Source organism: Apteryx mantelli, chromosome 6 (genome assembly GCF_036417845.1).
Source record: "Apteryx mantelli isolate bAptMan1 chromosome 6, bAptMan1.hap1, whole genome shotgun sequence".
Classification (NCBI taxonomy): Eukaryota; Metazoa; Chordata; class Aves; order Apterygiformes; family Apterygidae; genus Apteryx; species Apteryx mantelli.
The window spans coordinates 32,474,429-32,488,247 of record NC_089983.1 but is presented as its reverse complement, the minus strand read 5'-3'; the positions used below and the strand labels follow the sequence as shown (position 1 = coordinate 32,488,247).

Below are 13,819 nucleotides of genomic sequence, written 5' to 3'. Positions count from 1 at the left end.
TGTCCCCAGCTCTCAACTGCCTCTGACACGTGGGTCGGGTCTCCATAGGTGCCGGTGAGAGCCAGAAACGGTCCCGCTGGGAACGCTGGGGCCTGTCCCGGCTCAAGAAGGAGAAGGTGGCCTCACAGCCCAACATCCCATCCAGCCTGCTGCAGGAGGATGGCTCCATTGCTGGCCGGCAGCACGTGCGCAGCGAGTCTGGTAGGCACAGCCCTGGTGGGGACACGTCAGAGTCCTGCCACCCGCCGTGGCAGCACCCACAGGAGCTGGGCTGGGATGGGGCACAGGGGAGTAGGTGCAGGAGCCGTGCTTGGGGCTCACAGCCCCTCTCTGCAGTTTGGCTCCCCAGCTCAGGGGGTTTATGGCCAGGCTCAGGGACCCCAGGGCAATCCCTGAGGGTGAGGAGAGCCCTGAGTGCTGCCTGCAGCTGCAGAGATGGGGACTGAGATGGGGACAGGTCCCTGCAGGGCTCTGCCTGCATGCCCCACTGACGCCCCAGCCTTACCTTGCCCTTGTGCCCCACTCTGCTCTCCAGATTTCCCCCCCATTTTCCACATCAAGCTGAAGGACCAGGTGCTGCTGGAGGGCGACGCACTGACCCTCTGCTGCCTGCCTGCCGGCAGCCCAACCCCCAGGATTGTCTGGATGAAAGGTGGGGGCCTGCCGCGGCGTGGTGTGGGCCCACGGCCCAGGGGCTACCTGTGCTGCCTCGACAGGCACACGCGCAGGGTGCCTTGCATCTCTCTCTCTGCTCCGCTTTGCAGACAAGCGGTCGCTGCAGTCGGACAACGTGCTGAACATCGTCTCCTGCAAGGACGGCCGCCAGATGCTCACCATCTCCAAGGTCTCCAGGAAGGACGCGGGGCTCTATGAGTGTGCAGCCGCCAACACCCTGGGCACAGCCATCAGCTCCTGCACGCTAGCTGTGGCACGTAAGGATGCTGGGGAGACGTTGGGCGACAGAGGTGCCACCCCACAGGGGACAAAGCACATCCCAGGCCCTGGGGATTGCCTGCTCCAGCTGCTCGGTGCCCAGCTCTGGCAGGAGAGACACACTCTGGGCATGGCTGTTAACCCAGATGCCAGTGGCGCAGAGCCCCAGCGTTGGGGGGCACCCACTGGAGCAGGTCACTTGATCTCTGCTCTCCACATCCCCAAGGCAGTGCGGGGACCATCACAGCTGCCCCATACCCTTCCCTCACAAGCTCCTGGGATCTCCTGCTAATCGGAGCAAGACTACTTTTGACTCTGCTGCTGTCATTTGCTGCAGTGGCCCCCAGCCCACCTACTCACTCCAGCCCTGGCTTGCTCTTCCCTTGCTCCAGTCCCAGCTCTGAGCACCACCAGAGCGTCAAGCATCTGCAAAAGAGACTGGGACTTTTAAGGGAGGGATAGGCTGTTTTTCATAGGCATCTCCAGCCAGGCCCCATGTGTCTGAGCCCACATGCTGTGCTGCCCTGGCTCTGCAGCTGCTCTGCCCTGCCCCTGGCTGGGCACCCCAGCCTGCCCTGTCTGTCCCCTTGCAGGACTCCCTGGGAGACCAGGCACCCCGGAGATCCCCCAGAAGTACAAGAACACGGTGCTGGTGCTCTGGAAGCCTGCGGAGAGCAAGGCCCCCTGCACCTACACGCTGGAGCGCAAGCTGGACGGTATGTGGAGCTGCCCCCAGCTGTGCTCTGGCCTGCCGAATGTGTCCAGCTCCCGGCCGACCCATGCCACCTGCTCTGGGGCACCGCCGAGCTCTTCCCTGCTGGCCTGGCTAAAACCCTTGGGTTTGAGGGCCAGGGTGCAGGAGCTGGGCAAAGGCAGGCAGAGCAGAGCCCAGCTGCCCCTGCTCCCCATGCACTTGCAAACCGGCCTCTTGGGTCTGAAGCCCACACTGGAGACACCATGGTTATGGGATGGCTTCTGGGAAACGTCCGCACATTCATCCTGCATGCTAGCTTCTGCTAATGGACAACCCCGTGGGGGAAAAAACCCTGGGAGGGTAAATGCCCCAGAGGGACTGAGACATTTCATACTTCTCTGGAAGCTACATCTGGAAAAACAGCAACTGGTCTCACAAAAAGTCCCTGCTGTCTTGGACAATGCCCACTGTGCTGTGCTGCCCTGGCATGACCCTGTCTCACTGCTGTCCCTTGATGCCCTTCAGGGCTCGGTGGGGTGCTGGTGGCCCTGGGGAGCGGCCCAGGGTGTGGGACAGGAGGCTGCCCCCCGCCTGACCCTCACTTGCCTCCGCCGACAGGAGAGCACGAGTGGAAGATCGTCAGCACCAGCATCGCCGACTGCTACTTCAACGTGACGGAGCTGCCCCCCGGGAGCACCGCCAAGTTTCGGGTGGCCTGTGTCAACAAGGCTGGGCAGGGCCCCTACAGCACCCCCTCGGGCAAGGTGCACCTTGAGGCAGCAGGTGAGCAAGTGCTCTGCCATGGGGCAGAGCCCGCAGCAGTGCTGCGCCATAGCCCGTTCCCATGGGACCCGAGGTATGGGGCAGCCGTGGGATGGTGTGTGGGGCTGCTGTGGGGGTTTCTGGCCAGCTCTGAGTCCCAGGGGTTCAGACAACGTGGCGCTGCCTCCATCCCGCTCCTGGCCTCCCTGGTGCCCGGTTCACGCCTCCCTTTCCTCCCTGCAGACGCCCGAGCTGCCCCTGCCAAGAAGGACATCGCTGTCCCCGTACCCAAGAAGGTGGCCTCCAGCCAGTCGACCCAGACGCCCCTGGTGCAGCCAGAGCCACCGCCGCCGGTGGGGCCTCCCCCCACCACGCCGCCCCGCAAGCACCAGGGAGTTGCGCACAAGCCAGGCCGGGCGCCACAAGCAGGCGTCTCGGCAGGGGACCTGCAGCCGCCTGCACCCCGCGAGCAGGGGCCACCACCGGCCCCAGAGCTGCCACCCAACATCACCGTGTGCGTGCCCCCAGAGCTGGTGTTCACCCCTCCTCGGACTGCCCCCTCGCCCCCCACAGAGCCCCCTGCCCACGACTCCCCCTCGGCTCCCACGGACACGTCTGCCCGCATCTCGCCCGCCCTCGCCCCAGCCCGGGGCTCCCCCCAGCACCGTGCTCCATCCCCTTCCAAGTTCGCCCCCATTTCCCCGGCATCGACCACTCCCAGCTCAGCCCCCACGCTGGCTCCCACCCCCAATGCTGCTCTCACTCGGAAAATGCCCCCCTACATGGTGACCTCCTTCGTCTCAACGCCTCCCGTGTCGCCCACCGCGCAAGAACCCCCCACCATCACCCCGTCCTCCAAGGAACCCCCTGCTCCAAGCGGGGCCCCAGAGGCCAAGGACAGCACGGCGCTGCGGCAGGGCATCCCCCAGAAGCCGTACACCTTCCTGGACGAGAAGGCGAGGTGAGGAGCCGTGGGATGGGATGTTCTGCTGGGGGGGGTGTCGCTGCTTGCCAGAAGCCCCGGCTCCAGGGGCACCACCACCAAGCGCCCCTCCACGGCTGCGCACTGCCCCGTGAATCCTGGGGCTGCCCCCTAGCCCTCCCGCCGGGCCAGCATGCGGGTGGCCGTGCCCCACGCTCGGGGGGCTGAGCGCTGCCCTGTGCCGCAGAGGCCGGTTCGGGGTGATCCGGCTGTGCAAGGAGAACGCCACGGGGAAGCACTTCATGGCCAAGATCGTGCCGTACGAGGCGGAGAGGAAGCAGAGCGTGCTGCAGGAGTACGAGATCCTCAAGGCACTGCACCACGAGCGCATCATGGCCTTGCACGAGGCGTACATCACCCCCCGCTACCTGGTGCTCATCTGCGAAAACTGCGCGGGCAAGGAGATCCTCTACAGCATTGTGGACAGGTACGGGAAGGCGCAAGGCCACAGTGGGGCCACCGGTCACAGGGCCACCCAATGACACCGCCTGCCCGCAGGTTTCGCTACTCAGAGGACGACGTGGTGAGCTACGTGCTGCAGCTCCTGCAGGGCCTTGAGTACCTGCACGGCCGCCGCATCGTGCACCTCGACATCAAGCCGGACAACGTCGTCGTCTCGGGTATGAACGCCCTCAAGATCATCGACTTCGGCAGCGCCCAGACCTACAACCCCCTCATGCTGCGGCAGCTGGGGCGGCGCGTGGGCACCCTGGAGTACATGTGTGAGTGGGGAACGAGGAGTGTGCATGAGATGGGGATGGAGTGGGGTGGGGATGGGATGGGGATGGATTGGGATGGGGATGAAGATAGGGTGGGGATGAGGATGGGGTGAGAATGGGATGGGGATGGGGATGGGATGGGGGGCATGCTTGTGCCTGCAGTCATGTGCGTGTGTGCCTGTGCAGAGAGCACTGGGGGGCCTGGGACTGTGGTGGAGTTGAGGTGTCCATGGGGGAAGTTGGGAAGTCTCTGGGATGCTGGAGGTATCTGTGGGGGGTTTCTTTAGGGTTGCTGGGCTCTGTGGGAGGGTTGGGGTGTAAGTGGGGCAGTTGGGCTGTCCTTGGAGGTGCTGGGCTGTGTTGGGGCATTAGGGTGTCAGCTGGGAGTGATGGGGGTGTGAGGGTGGGCTGCCAGGGATACTGGGACTCCCCTGTGTGTGTGACAGACCTTCTCCCCTGCTCGCAGCGCCAGAAGTGGTGAAGGGTGACCCGGTGGGCTCTGCAGCGGATGTCTGGGGTGTTGGCGTCCTCACCTACATCATGTAAGACGAGGAGATGGGGGGTGAGCACCCCAGGGCTCAGCACCATGGGGAACCCCAGCCTTGGTGGTGGGCTGTGGGGGATGCCGTAGCCCTGCAGGCCCTTCCTAGCCACACCTGGGGGCCAAGGCACCCTGGGGAGCTATGGCTGACCAGGGGGAGGTGGGTGCTGGGTCTCCGGTGCCCCCACCACTGTGGCGTGCAGGGGGCAGAGCCATGAAGGATGGCACCCCAGCACCCCAGTCCATGCCACCCCTCTGTCCTCCCAGGCTCAGCGGGCGGTCACCGTTCTTTGAACTGGACCCAGTCGAGACAGAGAACCGCATCCTGGCAGGGCGCTTTGATGCCTTCAAGCTCTACCCCAATGTCTCGCAGAGTGCTGCCCTCTTTATCCGCAAGGTCCTCTCTGTCCACCCCTGGTGAGTGTCCAGCCCAGCCAGCAAGGATGTGTGCCCCTGGCTGGCAGGCAGCTCCTTGCCCCACAGGACCCTCCAGAGACTTGCCTGTGGTCATCAGTGGGACCCCTGGGATCCATCCTTGCCCTGGGATCTCCTGGGTACCAGGAGCCTGGCATCCAACCCTGCTCTTGGAGACCTGCTCTGGGATCTCCTGGTCCTTAGGACCCCAGGATCCATCCCTGCCCTGGGGGAGAGCTGGGACTTACTGGGTCTCAAAGGGAAGCAGTGGTGGCTGGGTTGGGGATGGTCCGGGGGGCTGAGGGTCCCCGTGCCCGTGGCAGGCGCCCTGACGCTGCGCCACCCGTGCCGCCCCAGGAGCCGCCCCACGGTGAAGGACTGCTTCGCCAACGCCTGGCTCCAGGATGCCTACCTGATGAAGCTGCGCCGCCAGACCCTCACCTTCACCACCAACCGCCTCAAGGAGTTCCTGGTGGAGCACCAGAGGCGCCGCGGCGAGGCCGTCACCAAGCACAAGGTCTTACTCCGCTCCTACCAGGGCGGCCAGCCGCCGGGGCCGCAGTAGCCGGGTGCCCTCGCCACGGCTGCGGAGGCGCCGAGGAGCCGAAGGAACATTCCAGGGGCCCCGGGACGGGGCGGCCGAGGAGCCGGGATGAGCCCATGTACCTCACAGACTGCCGCCAAGGACGCTGGCGGCAGGCGCCCGCGCCGGGGCCTGCTGGGGAGGGATGGGGATGGGGCAGCCTCATTGGCGAGAGGAGGTGCTGCCCGAGCCGGTCCGGGCTGCGGGCGGCTGGAAGGAAGTGTTGCTGGGAGGGATGGAGAACGTGGCTGAGGGATGGGGAAGGATGCGATGGGGATGGGGGGGGCCGAGGGAAGCCCCAGGTGGGAGTGGGAAAGTCGCCGGCGCTTTGGCCAGCCCTCGCCATGCGGTCGGCGGGGAGCCGGCCTCGCCACGTGGGTGCTGCTGCGGTGTCCAGCTCAGCCTTATGCCTTCACCGCAGCCTGCAGCTGCCTCTGGCCACAGCACGGCGGGGAGAGGAGCAGCCCTGGGCCTCCCAGAGCTGCCACCACCGTGGCCTGGGGGTGCCTGCAGTCACCCTGGTTTGCATGTGAGCACCCGAGGACTGAGGCTGCTCCACCAGTTTCTGCAGAGAGGGGCCAGCTTGCAGCCGGATGCCCGCCCGGAGCCCCGTGCCGCGGGCAGCAGCACAGCCCCAGTTCCCACGCAGAGACGCTCGCACACACGTGCACGTACACCCACCCCTGTCCCCGAAAACCCCAGCGCGTCCCCGTGCACGCCTACACCCCCCTGCGCAGCACCCCCTGCCCGCTCACACCCCTGGTGCGCACACTCGTGCACAGCCCCACACGTGCCTTGCCAAGCCATGCACCTCCCCTTGCACACACACACACGCGCGCGCGTGCGTGCACGCACTGCGCACCCCAGGGCTCACCGCTTGCTTCGGGGCTGGGGCCGCGCAAGGCTCTGCAGCCCCCGTGGCCACCGCTGGCCCGAGCCACGGCACGGCTACGGCGGCAGGGCCCTGCGCTGCCCCGCGCCCCAGCCCCGGCTGCGTCCCCTCCTCACCAGCCCCCCTTTGCCTCCCCGGGTCTTGACGTGATGCACCAGCGTGGCCTGGGCGCCCCGGACAGGGGACAGGGGCAGCGTTTGGGCACCTGCCTTCCAGATGCTGCTGTAGCGATAAGGCTTTATTTATTGACTTTGGTGAGAAGGTCTCCGGGCGGTCTCTGGCCCTGTCCCCGTCCTCCCCCCTCCTCTCTGCTGGGCTCCGGCGTTGCCCACGGCCGCGTGGCTTGGAGCAAGCAACGTGCCAGAGCAGCAATAAAAGCCCTGAGCAGCCGGTGGCGTCTCGGAGCCGTCCTTGGGAGGGGCCGGGGCCGTCGCCCCGCCGGGAGCGCGGCGCGGGCAGGGCGCAGCCAGGACCCCCTGGGCCAGGAGGGGCTCTGGGGGCGGTCCCGGGGCTGAACCAGGGAGAGGGGGCTCAGCAGCCAGCCCGCGGTCCGGCTGGTTTGAGAGGCTTGCTGGAAAGCTGGAGAAGGGGCCAGGAAAGCTATTAAGGGCTGCAGCAGCTGTGCCGGTACGCGGGCCGGGCCGGCGCGCCGAGGAGCGGGCGCAGCGGGGCCGCGCTCGCGGGGGTGAAAGTGCCGGGCCCCGGCGCGGTGGGGCGCCTCGCAGCGGGGGACGGGAAGCCGGTCCCGGCCGCCGGGGGAAGCTGCAGCGCGGGGATGGGGCCGCGGCGGGAAGGGGGCCCACGCGGGGCCGCGGCCCACGGGCTCCGCACGCCGCCGGGGCTGGGGCTCACGCCGCCGCCGGGACGCGCCTCGGAGGCCCGGGGCGAGTGGGGGGGAGCCGTCCCCCCGCGGCAAACGCGCGTGGGCGCGCGCGCACCCGGGCACCGCCCCCACGCGCATGCGCGCGCCTCCCCCTCCCGGCGCCTCCTGCGCGGCGCCCCCTGGCGGGGCGCGGCGGGAAGGGGGAAAGGGGAGGGGGCGGAAGCACCGCCTCGCGGAGTGACGTCACACAGCCCCGCCCCGGCGCGCCGGTGCCGCTCGGTGCTGCCGGTCCCGCCGCCCCGCGCGCTGACGTGGCGGGATACGTGTGCGGAAGTGCCCGGGGCGGGGCTGCGCAGGGCGCAGGGCACCGGGCCGGGCGGGGGCCCCGCGGCGGAGCGGGCCGAGCCGAGCCGTACCGTACCGGGCTTGCTCGGGAGCCGTGCGCCGGCCGCAGCGGGGCCAGGCAGCGCCCGGGCCGGGCCGGTGGCGGGCGCGATGCTGAAGGCGGTGATCCTCATCGGGGGCCCCCAGAAGGGTGGGTAAGGGGCGCCGGGGCGCCGCGTGTGCCCGCGGCCTCGCCCCGGGGCCCGCTGACCCGCCGCTCCTCCGCAGGGACCCGGTTCCGGCCGCTGTCCTTCGAGGTGCCCAAGCCGCTATTCCCGGTGGCCGGCGTGCCCATGGTGCAGCACCACATCGAGGCCTGTGCCAAGGTAGGCCGGGGGCCGGGGTGGCGGTGGCGGGGCGGCCGGGGGCCCCGGTGCTGCCAGCCCCCCTCTGCTCTCTCGCCAGGTGCCCGGCATGAAGGAGATCCTGCTCATGGGCTTCTACCAGCCCCACGAGGCCCTCAGCCGCTTCCTGGTGTCGGCACAGCACGAGTTCAAGATCCCCATCAGGTGGGCAGGAGCCCTGCTGCCCTCGGCGTGTCCATCTCCGCCAAGGAGCCCGTCCTGCCCAGCCTGGCTCTGTCCCTCACCCGACTGCCCTGGGGGGGAGCCCGCCAGGCAGACCCACCTTGTCCCATTGTGGATGGGCATCCTGGCCCCTGTCGCCAGCTCTGCCAGCCTTCAGGGGTCCCCAGCCCACTCTCCGTCCCTTGTCCCGGGCCCTGCCCTGGCTGGATGCTGCTGCTCCTGCCTCCTTCGCATGTGCCAGAGCTGCCATGAACTGCCTCTTTGCCTGGCAGGATCGTGTCCGTCTGGCCCTTTTCAGTCACTCCCAGCCCTGCTTGCAGGCAGCGCCACCAGACACTGGCTTCCCTAAGCCATTGCTCTTCCCCGCTTGGCTTGCAGGTATCTCCAGGAGTATGCGGCACTGGGCACGGGTGGCGGCATCTATCACTTCCGGGACCAGATCCTGTCGGGTGGTCCTGAGGCCTTCTTTGTCCTCAATGCAGATGTGTGCTCTGAGTTCCCCTTGCAGGAGATGCTGGACTTCCGGCAGCAGCATGGCGACATGCACAGCTTTGTCATTCTGGGCACCACGGTGAGCAGCAGCGCTGGGAACCCACTGGCAGTGCTGGGGAGCGGAGGAGCAGCATTGCTCTGGGACACACTTGTCTAGAAGCCAAGGGCTCCTGTGGCAGATGGGGTCTGGGTGTGAGCTCTGGGTCCCGTCGGCCCTGTATCCCCATGCCTGCTGCTCCGCCGCTGCTAATACATCCTGTCTCCACAGGCCAACAGGACACAGGCTCTGAATTATGGCTGCATTGTGGCTAACGCGGACACGCACGAGGTACTGGAGGGGTTAGGGGAGCTGGGCATGGTGTGGGCGGTGGTGCTGCGCTGCCTGTGTGGGCACGTGTTCCCAGCGTGCTGTGATGGGGCGGAGGGTGTGGTGCTGGGCATGGGGCTGGTGCGGGGGCTGTGCCCTGGGACTCATGTCTCTCCCTTGCCTCCAGGTTCTGCACTATGTTGAGAAGCCCAGCACGTTTGTCAGTGAGATTATTAACTGTGGTATCTACCTGTTCACACCTACCATCTTCCAGCACATCGGCAATGTCTTCCAGAGGAACCAGCAGGAGCTAGTGCTGTGAGTGCCCCTGTCTGCCCTGCGTCCCTCCCACCCCACTGCTTCCTGGGGCTGCAGCAGCACACTCATCTTCCATTCTTTCTCTGTCTTCTCTCCTCCTCTGCCATCACTCACTCGTTTCCTGATCCTGCACCAGCTGTCCTTACCTTGGGTAAGTCTCCCTTTATGTCTGTGCTGGCTGCTCTCAGCACCGGATCGTGCTAGCAATAACGCATGCTTTCCTCCCTGCTCCAGGCTGCTCCGCAAGACTGTTGTTTGTGCATCTCCCCTGCTGCGCTGCTCCCCTCCTGGCTACCTCAGTCTGCAGCCAGGTTGGGGCTCCCCATCTCTGCCTTCCTTTCCTCCCCCCCATCCTCATACAGCTCAGGACAAAGGGGTGAGCGAGCCTTTCAGTGGGGAACACTCTGCTTCCCCTTCCAGCCCTCTCTACCCTCTCAGCTGGCCTGTCATCTGGCATCTCTGCCACCACCTCAGTGCAAATCCAGCTGTGCAGGGATTACTGTGGCCACATCTGGAATGGGGGACAAGATCTGTAACACATGCACCCAGGGCTGGGTGGTGCTCTCATACTGCAGTTTCTGGCTCAGAACTTGTTTCAGCTGGCAAGGCCTTGTCCCTCTGCTGTCCTGGGGCTCAGCAGGGCTGGGCAGGCCTGGCCTGACAGCTGGGGCTGTCCCCCTCTGTGGGGAGAGATGCACAGCTAGGAAGGAGTCCAGGAAGAGCTCCATCACCAAGGAGCCCCCCTAGATCTGGAAAGGGTAGCTGTTGGGCCCCTTGGCCGAGGCACTGCTGGGGTGGGTGTCTAAAGGGTGTTTTGCTTGCAGAGAGGAGAACTCCAATGGCTGGCATCGTGCAGAAGTGATCCGGCTGGAGCAGGACGTCTTCACGGCGCTGGCTGGGAGTGGCAAACTCTACGTCTACAAAACTGACGGCTTCTGGAGCCAGATCAAATCAGCTGGGTAAGGCGTGGACCTGGGGTTCATGTAGCAGGAGCACTGAGTGATCTGCACCAGAGCTAGGAGAGGAGGGTAACTAGGCAGGGCTCTGAGGCTGCGTGGGGGTGGCACGTACCGAGTTCAGACCCTCCTCTGTCCTCATAGAGCCAGAGAAGCAGTAGCAATCTTTTGCTTTTTCTTCCCCCAGCTCTGCTATCTATGCCAGCCGCCTTTACCTGAACCAGTACAGCCAGTGCCACCCAGAGAGACTGGCCCAGAACAAACCTGGAGGCCCTATCATCCGAGGTATCCTTCTGACACCCTGAGTGGCCTTGGGTACTGTCTGGGAGCTGCCCAATGCAGGACAGGGCAGAGCAGGGCGGGGAGGAAGTGTGACCCATAGCAGGTCTTCTGATCTGAGAGATAGGTGCTCCTGCAAGCTGCTTCCCCTCATGCAGCTGCTTTGTGTTGCAGGGAATGTGTACATCCACCCGACAGCCTCTATCGACAGCAGTGCAGTGGTGAGTGCAGACCTGGGGGACCCTGCAGCAGGGTGGCCTTGGGGCAATGCTACCCACTGCTTGGTGTCTCCTGTTGTGGCAGGCTGAGGTCACTGCTGTCCTCAACCTGATCGCATTCCTCTGTCCTCACAGCTGGGCCCCAATGTCTCTATTGGGAAGGGGGTGACAGTGGGAGCTGGTGTGCGTGTGCGTGAGTCCATCGTGCTGCATGGGGCCTCACTGCACGTAAGTATGATTGTCCTAGGGTGGATGTCTGTACCCCAGTCCCTTGCCATGGGGCAGCACCCCTCATCCACCACTGCTCTCTCCCCCCAGGATCACACCTGCGTTCTCAATACTATCGTGGGCTGGGACAGCACCATTGGGCGCTGGGCCCGAGTTGAGGGAACACCTAGTGACCCCAACCCCAATGATCCCTATGCTAAGATCGACAGTGAGACCCTTTTTCGGGATGGACAGCTCACACCTTCCATCACAATCCTGGGTATGTCCTAGGCTTGCCTGCACCCAGCAGCCCTGGCCAGGCAGAGCTTTTTCCCCTTCTTGCTGACCCCACTCATTCTCTCTCTGCAGGCTGCAGTGTCACCATCCCTGCTGAGGTGGTCATCCTCAATTCCATCGTCCTGCCCCACAAGGAGCTGAGCCGCAGCTACAAGAACCAGATTATCCTGTGAGTCGGCCGCTTGCTGGGTTGGGACTGCTAGTGCCAGCCCATGACTCCCACAGAAGAGGGTTTTTGCATCCTGGGAGATTCCCAGCTCCTCCCCAGAGTGGTGAATGCAGGCCAGGAGTCCTCCAAGTGCCTGATTCCTGCTCCAGACAGACATTAAAGCTGGTGCGCATCAGCCTTGTGTGCTGCTTCCCTCCCAGCCCAGGGGCCTGCCCTGGGGCAGGGTGAAGGCTTTGAGGACAGCACATTACCCTTTAGGGCAGGGCAATGGTTCAGCTGCTGTGCACCTGTAGAGGGAGCCCTGAGCTGAAGCTGCTGGGCAGAGCACTTGCTGCCTGTAGCTTTGGCTGTTTCTCCACCAAAGGGCAGCACCTAGTTGCCTGGGAGGACTAAGTACCCCTGGCCTGGCTCTCTATGTGCTATGCCACTCACTGTCTGCAAGCCCCTAGAAGGTCTTGGCCCATCTCTCAGAGGCCAGAGGAGCTTTGGATCTGCCTGCCCTTCTGTGTAGGCAACCTTCCCTGCACGAGGCTGTTGTCAAGAGCCTCATTTCAGCAGCGTGATTGCAACAGCTCCAAGCTGGCTCCTGCCTACTGCTGGGCCCCAGTGGCTCAGTGAAAACTGAGAGCAGGCCAAGGGTGTCCTAAGGGCACTGGTGCAAGAGTCAGACACATGGGTGCTCCGAGAGCTCTGCTGGCCTTGGAGGGAGCAACTTTGTTTCCAGTTGATATATCTTTGTAGCCACCTTCCTCCTGGGTGCTGGTGTAGAGCACCCATTCTCCAGGAATGCCCACATCCCAGAGGGCTGCCAGAAAAGCCACCAGTGCTGCAGAGCATGTTCCCATCAGGCTCAGACCTGTGCAAAGCTCAGGGTGATGGCAGCAGGCCCCTGCCCCCTGGTGGGCCAGTCAGCCTCCTTCCCACCAGCACGGTTGTAACTTGGGGTCTTACTGCATGTCTGCCCTTGCACCAGCCCTGTTTTCAGTCTCCCACATCCACAGGGCACCTGAGCAATTGTTTTATGTATATGCTGGTGGCAGAGAGCTACTGCCTTGCCTGTCTTGAAAAACCTGTTCTTTTATCGAAGGAAAGTCCCTGCTTAGCTTCACACACTCCAACTACAGCAACCAGTGTTGCTACTTATCCACTTATCTGCATCTTCTCCTCCTGTCAGGGAGGTCTGTGCTAAAGCACCATGCTCTGCTGAGGAGCCCTATCACACCTCTCACCTTAAACTAGGCACTGCATTAGGGATTTTGCATCCATCCAGTACCACCCCAGCTCAATGGATTTGCAGTAAATCCTTGCTCCCAGCCCTGTACATTCCTGTGCCAGTTCTTCTGTGGTCCTGGGCAGGCTGTTCCCTGACTTCAAGCACATTAAACTCCTTCAGTTTTGCCTCTGCCTTGGATGTGCTAATTTCCTTTCCCTCTGGTGAACTGTGAACTGTGTGAAACTGAGCCAAAGTTACTTGCTCACTTTCAGGACTGTACTTGAATTCTCTCTTCTCTGTATCCACATCAGTCCTGGGTTTTAGCACAAAGGTTGTTCAGCTGCTGGACATGGTCATGTGGCAGTTCATTCCTGTTTCATAAGGCCTGGTTTAAGTTCTGCTACAGGCTATCCTTCATACTGAGTTATCTGGGGGACAAGCCCTTCCCAGACCCTCACTCCATTCCAGTTTAATCCAGCTTTCCCCGTCTTTGAGGGAGGGCTGTGCGTTCCAGTGCTGGTTACATCTCCTGGGGCTGGAGGGAAGGAAGGAGTTAAAGGGGCCTCAGCTAAGGTGCCAGGAAGTCTGGAAATACTTAAGCTTGTCCTGCCCTTAGCAGCAGCTCTGATTACTTGAGGCCAACATCTGGGCTGGAACAGGGGGCCTCTCACATCCAGGGCAGGCTTCATCTGTAACCTGAATTCCCATCCAGCTCACTGAGACAGGGCAGGAGAGGCTCAGCTTGTCCTCTCCAGACCCTGCCTGGCCCCCAGCAATCCAGCCCACCACCAAAAGCAGGGATTTGGGGGAACCACTACTCACCTTGGCTTCATCATGCCAGCAAGCCCTGGAGCCTTGCCCCCACCTCAGCCCTTGAGCCTTGCACCCCTTTTGCAGAAAGGAGCAACTGGCCCCTGCTTTGAGTCTGTCCTCAGCCCTCATCTAGTCCAGGCACAGGGCCAGCCCTGAGCCTACAGCAGGGTATAGGTGCAGGGCAGTGCCTGCAAACATTGGCAAAGAAAGGGACCCTGCTCTTGCCCAGCACCACTGGGAGCAGGGGAGAAGTCCTCACGGTGGTGGTGAAGGACAGGCATCAGTCACAGCCCAGC

General features: G+C 64.0%; 2 protein-coding genes across 2 annotated transcripts in view; both read left to right on the top strand.

The window, feature by feature from the left end:
• The window catches only part of SPEG (striated muscle enriched protein kinase), a 46,641-nt gene extending 38,610 nt beyond the window's left edge, over window positions 1–8,031 (top strand). Inside the window, exons 31-42 of the mRNA XM_067298633.1 lie at window positions 49–201; window positions 536–652; window positions 765–932; window positions 1,527–1,649; window positions 2,246–2,410; window positions 2,633–3,350; window positions 3,559–3,798; window positions 3,870–4,093; window positions 4,557–4,632; window positions 4,899–5,048; window positions 5,403–7,147; window positions 7,956–8,031. Of these exons, the coding sequence (XP_067154734.1) occupies window positions 49–201; window positions 536–652; window positions 765–932; window positions 1,527–1,649; window positions 2,246–2,410; window positions 2,633–3,350; window positions 3,559–3,798; window positions 3,870–4,093; window positions 4,557–4,632; window positions 4,899–5,048; window positions 5,403–5,610 (2,342 nt within the window). The 3' untranslated portion in view covers window positions 5,611–7,147; window positions 7,956–8,031. The remainder of the gene's footprint in view (window positions 1–48; window positions 202–535; window positions 653–764; window positions 933–1,526; window positions 1,650–2,245; window positions 2,411–2,632; window positions 3,351–3,558; window positions 3,799–3,869; window positions 4,094–4,556; window positions 4,633–4,898; window positions 5,049–5,402; window positions 7,148–7,955) is intronic.
• On the top strand, window positions 7,839–12,902 carry GMPPA (GDP-mannose pyrophosphorylase A). Its single transcript, XM_067298632.1, has 12 exons — window positions 7,839–7,878; window positions 7,956–8,053; window positions 8,133–8,236; window positions 8,633–8,825; window positions 9,015–9,074; window positions 9,241–9,371; window positions 10,196–10,330; window positions 10,515–10,612; window positions 10,781–10,827; window positions 10,960–11,052; window positions 11,143–11,311; window positions 11,401–12,902. Exons 1-12 carry the CDS (start codon window positions 7,839–7,841, stop codon window positions 11,499–11,501), a joined length of 1,269 nt encoding a protein of 422 aa, XP_067154733.1. The 3' UTR covers window positions 11,502–12,902.
• Window positions 12,903–13,819: the final 917 nt, after the last annotated feature.

Bases quoted from the DNA above. Each gene is read 5' to 3' on its own strand.
- GMPPA (XM_067298632.1), top strand. From the start codon at position 7,839: ATGCTGAAGGCGGTGATCCTCATCGGGGGCCCCCAGAAGG. The intron at 7,879-7,955 runs GTGGGTAAGGGG...GCTCCTCCGCAG, and splicing joins CATCGGGGGCCCCCAGAAGG to GGACCCGGTTCCGGCCGCTG. The intron at 10,331-10,514 runs GTAAGGCGTGGA...TTCTTCCCCCAG, and splicing joins AGCCAGATCAAATCAGCTGG to CTCTGCTATCTATGCCAGCC.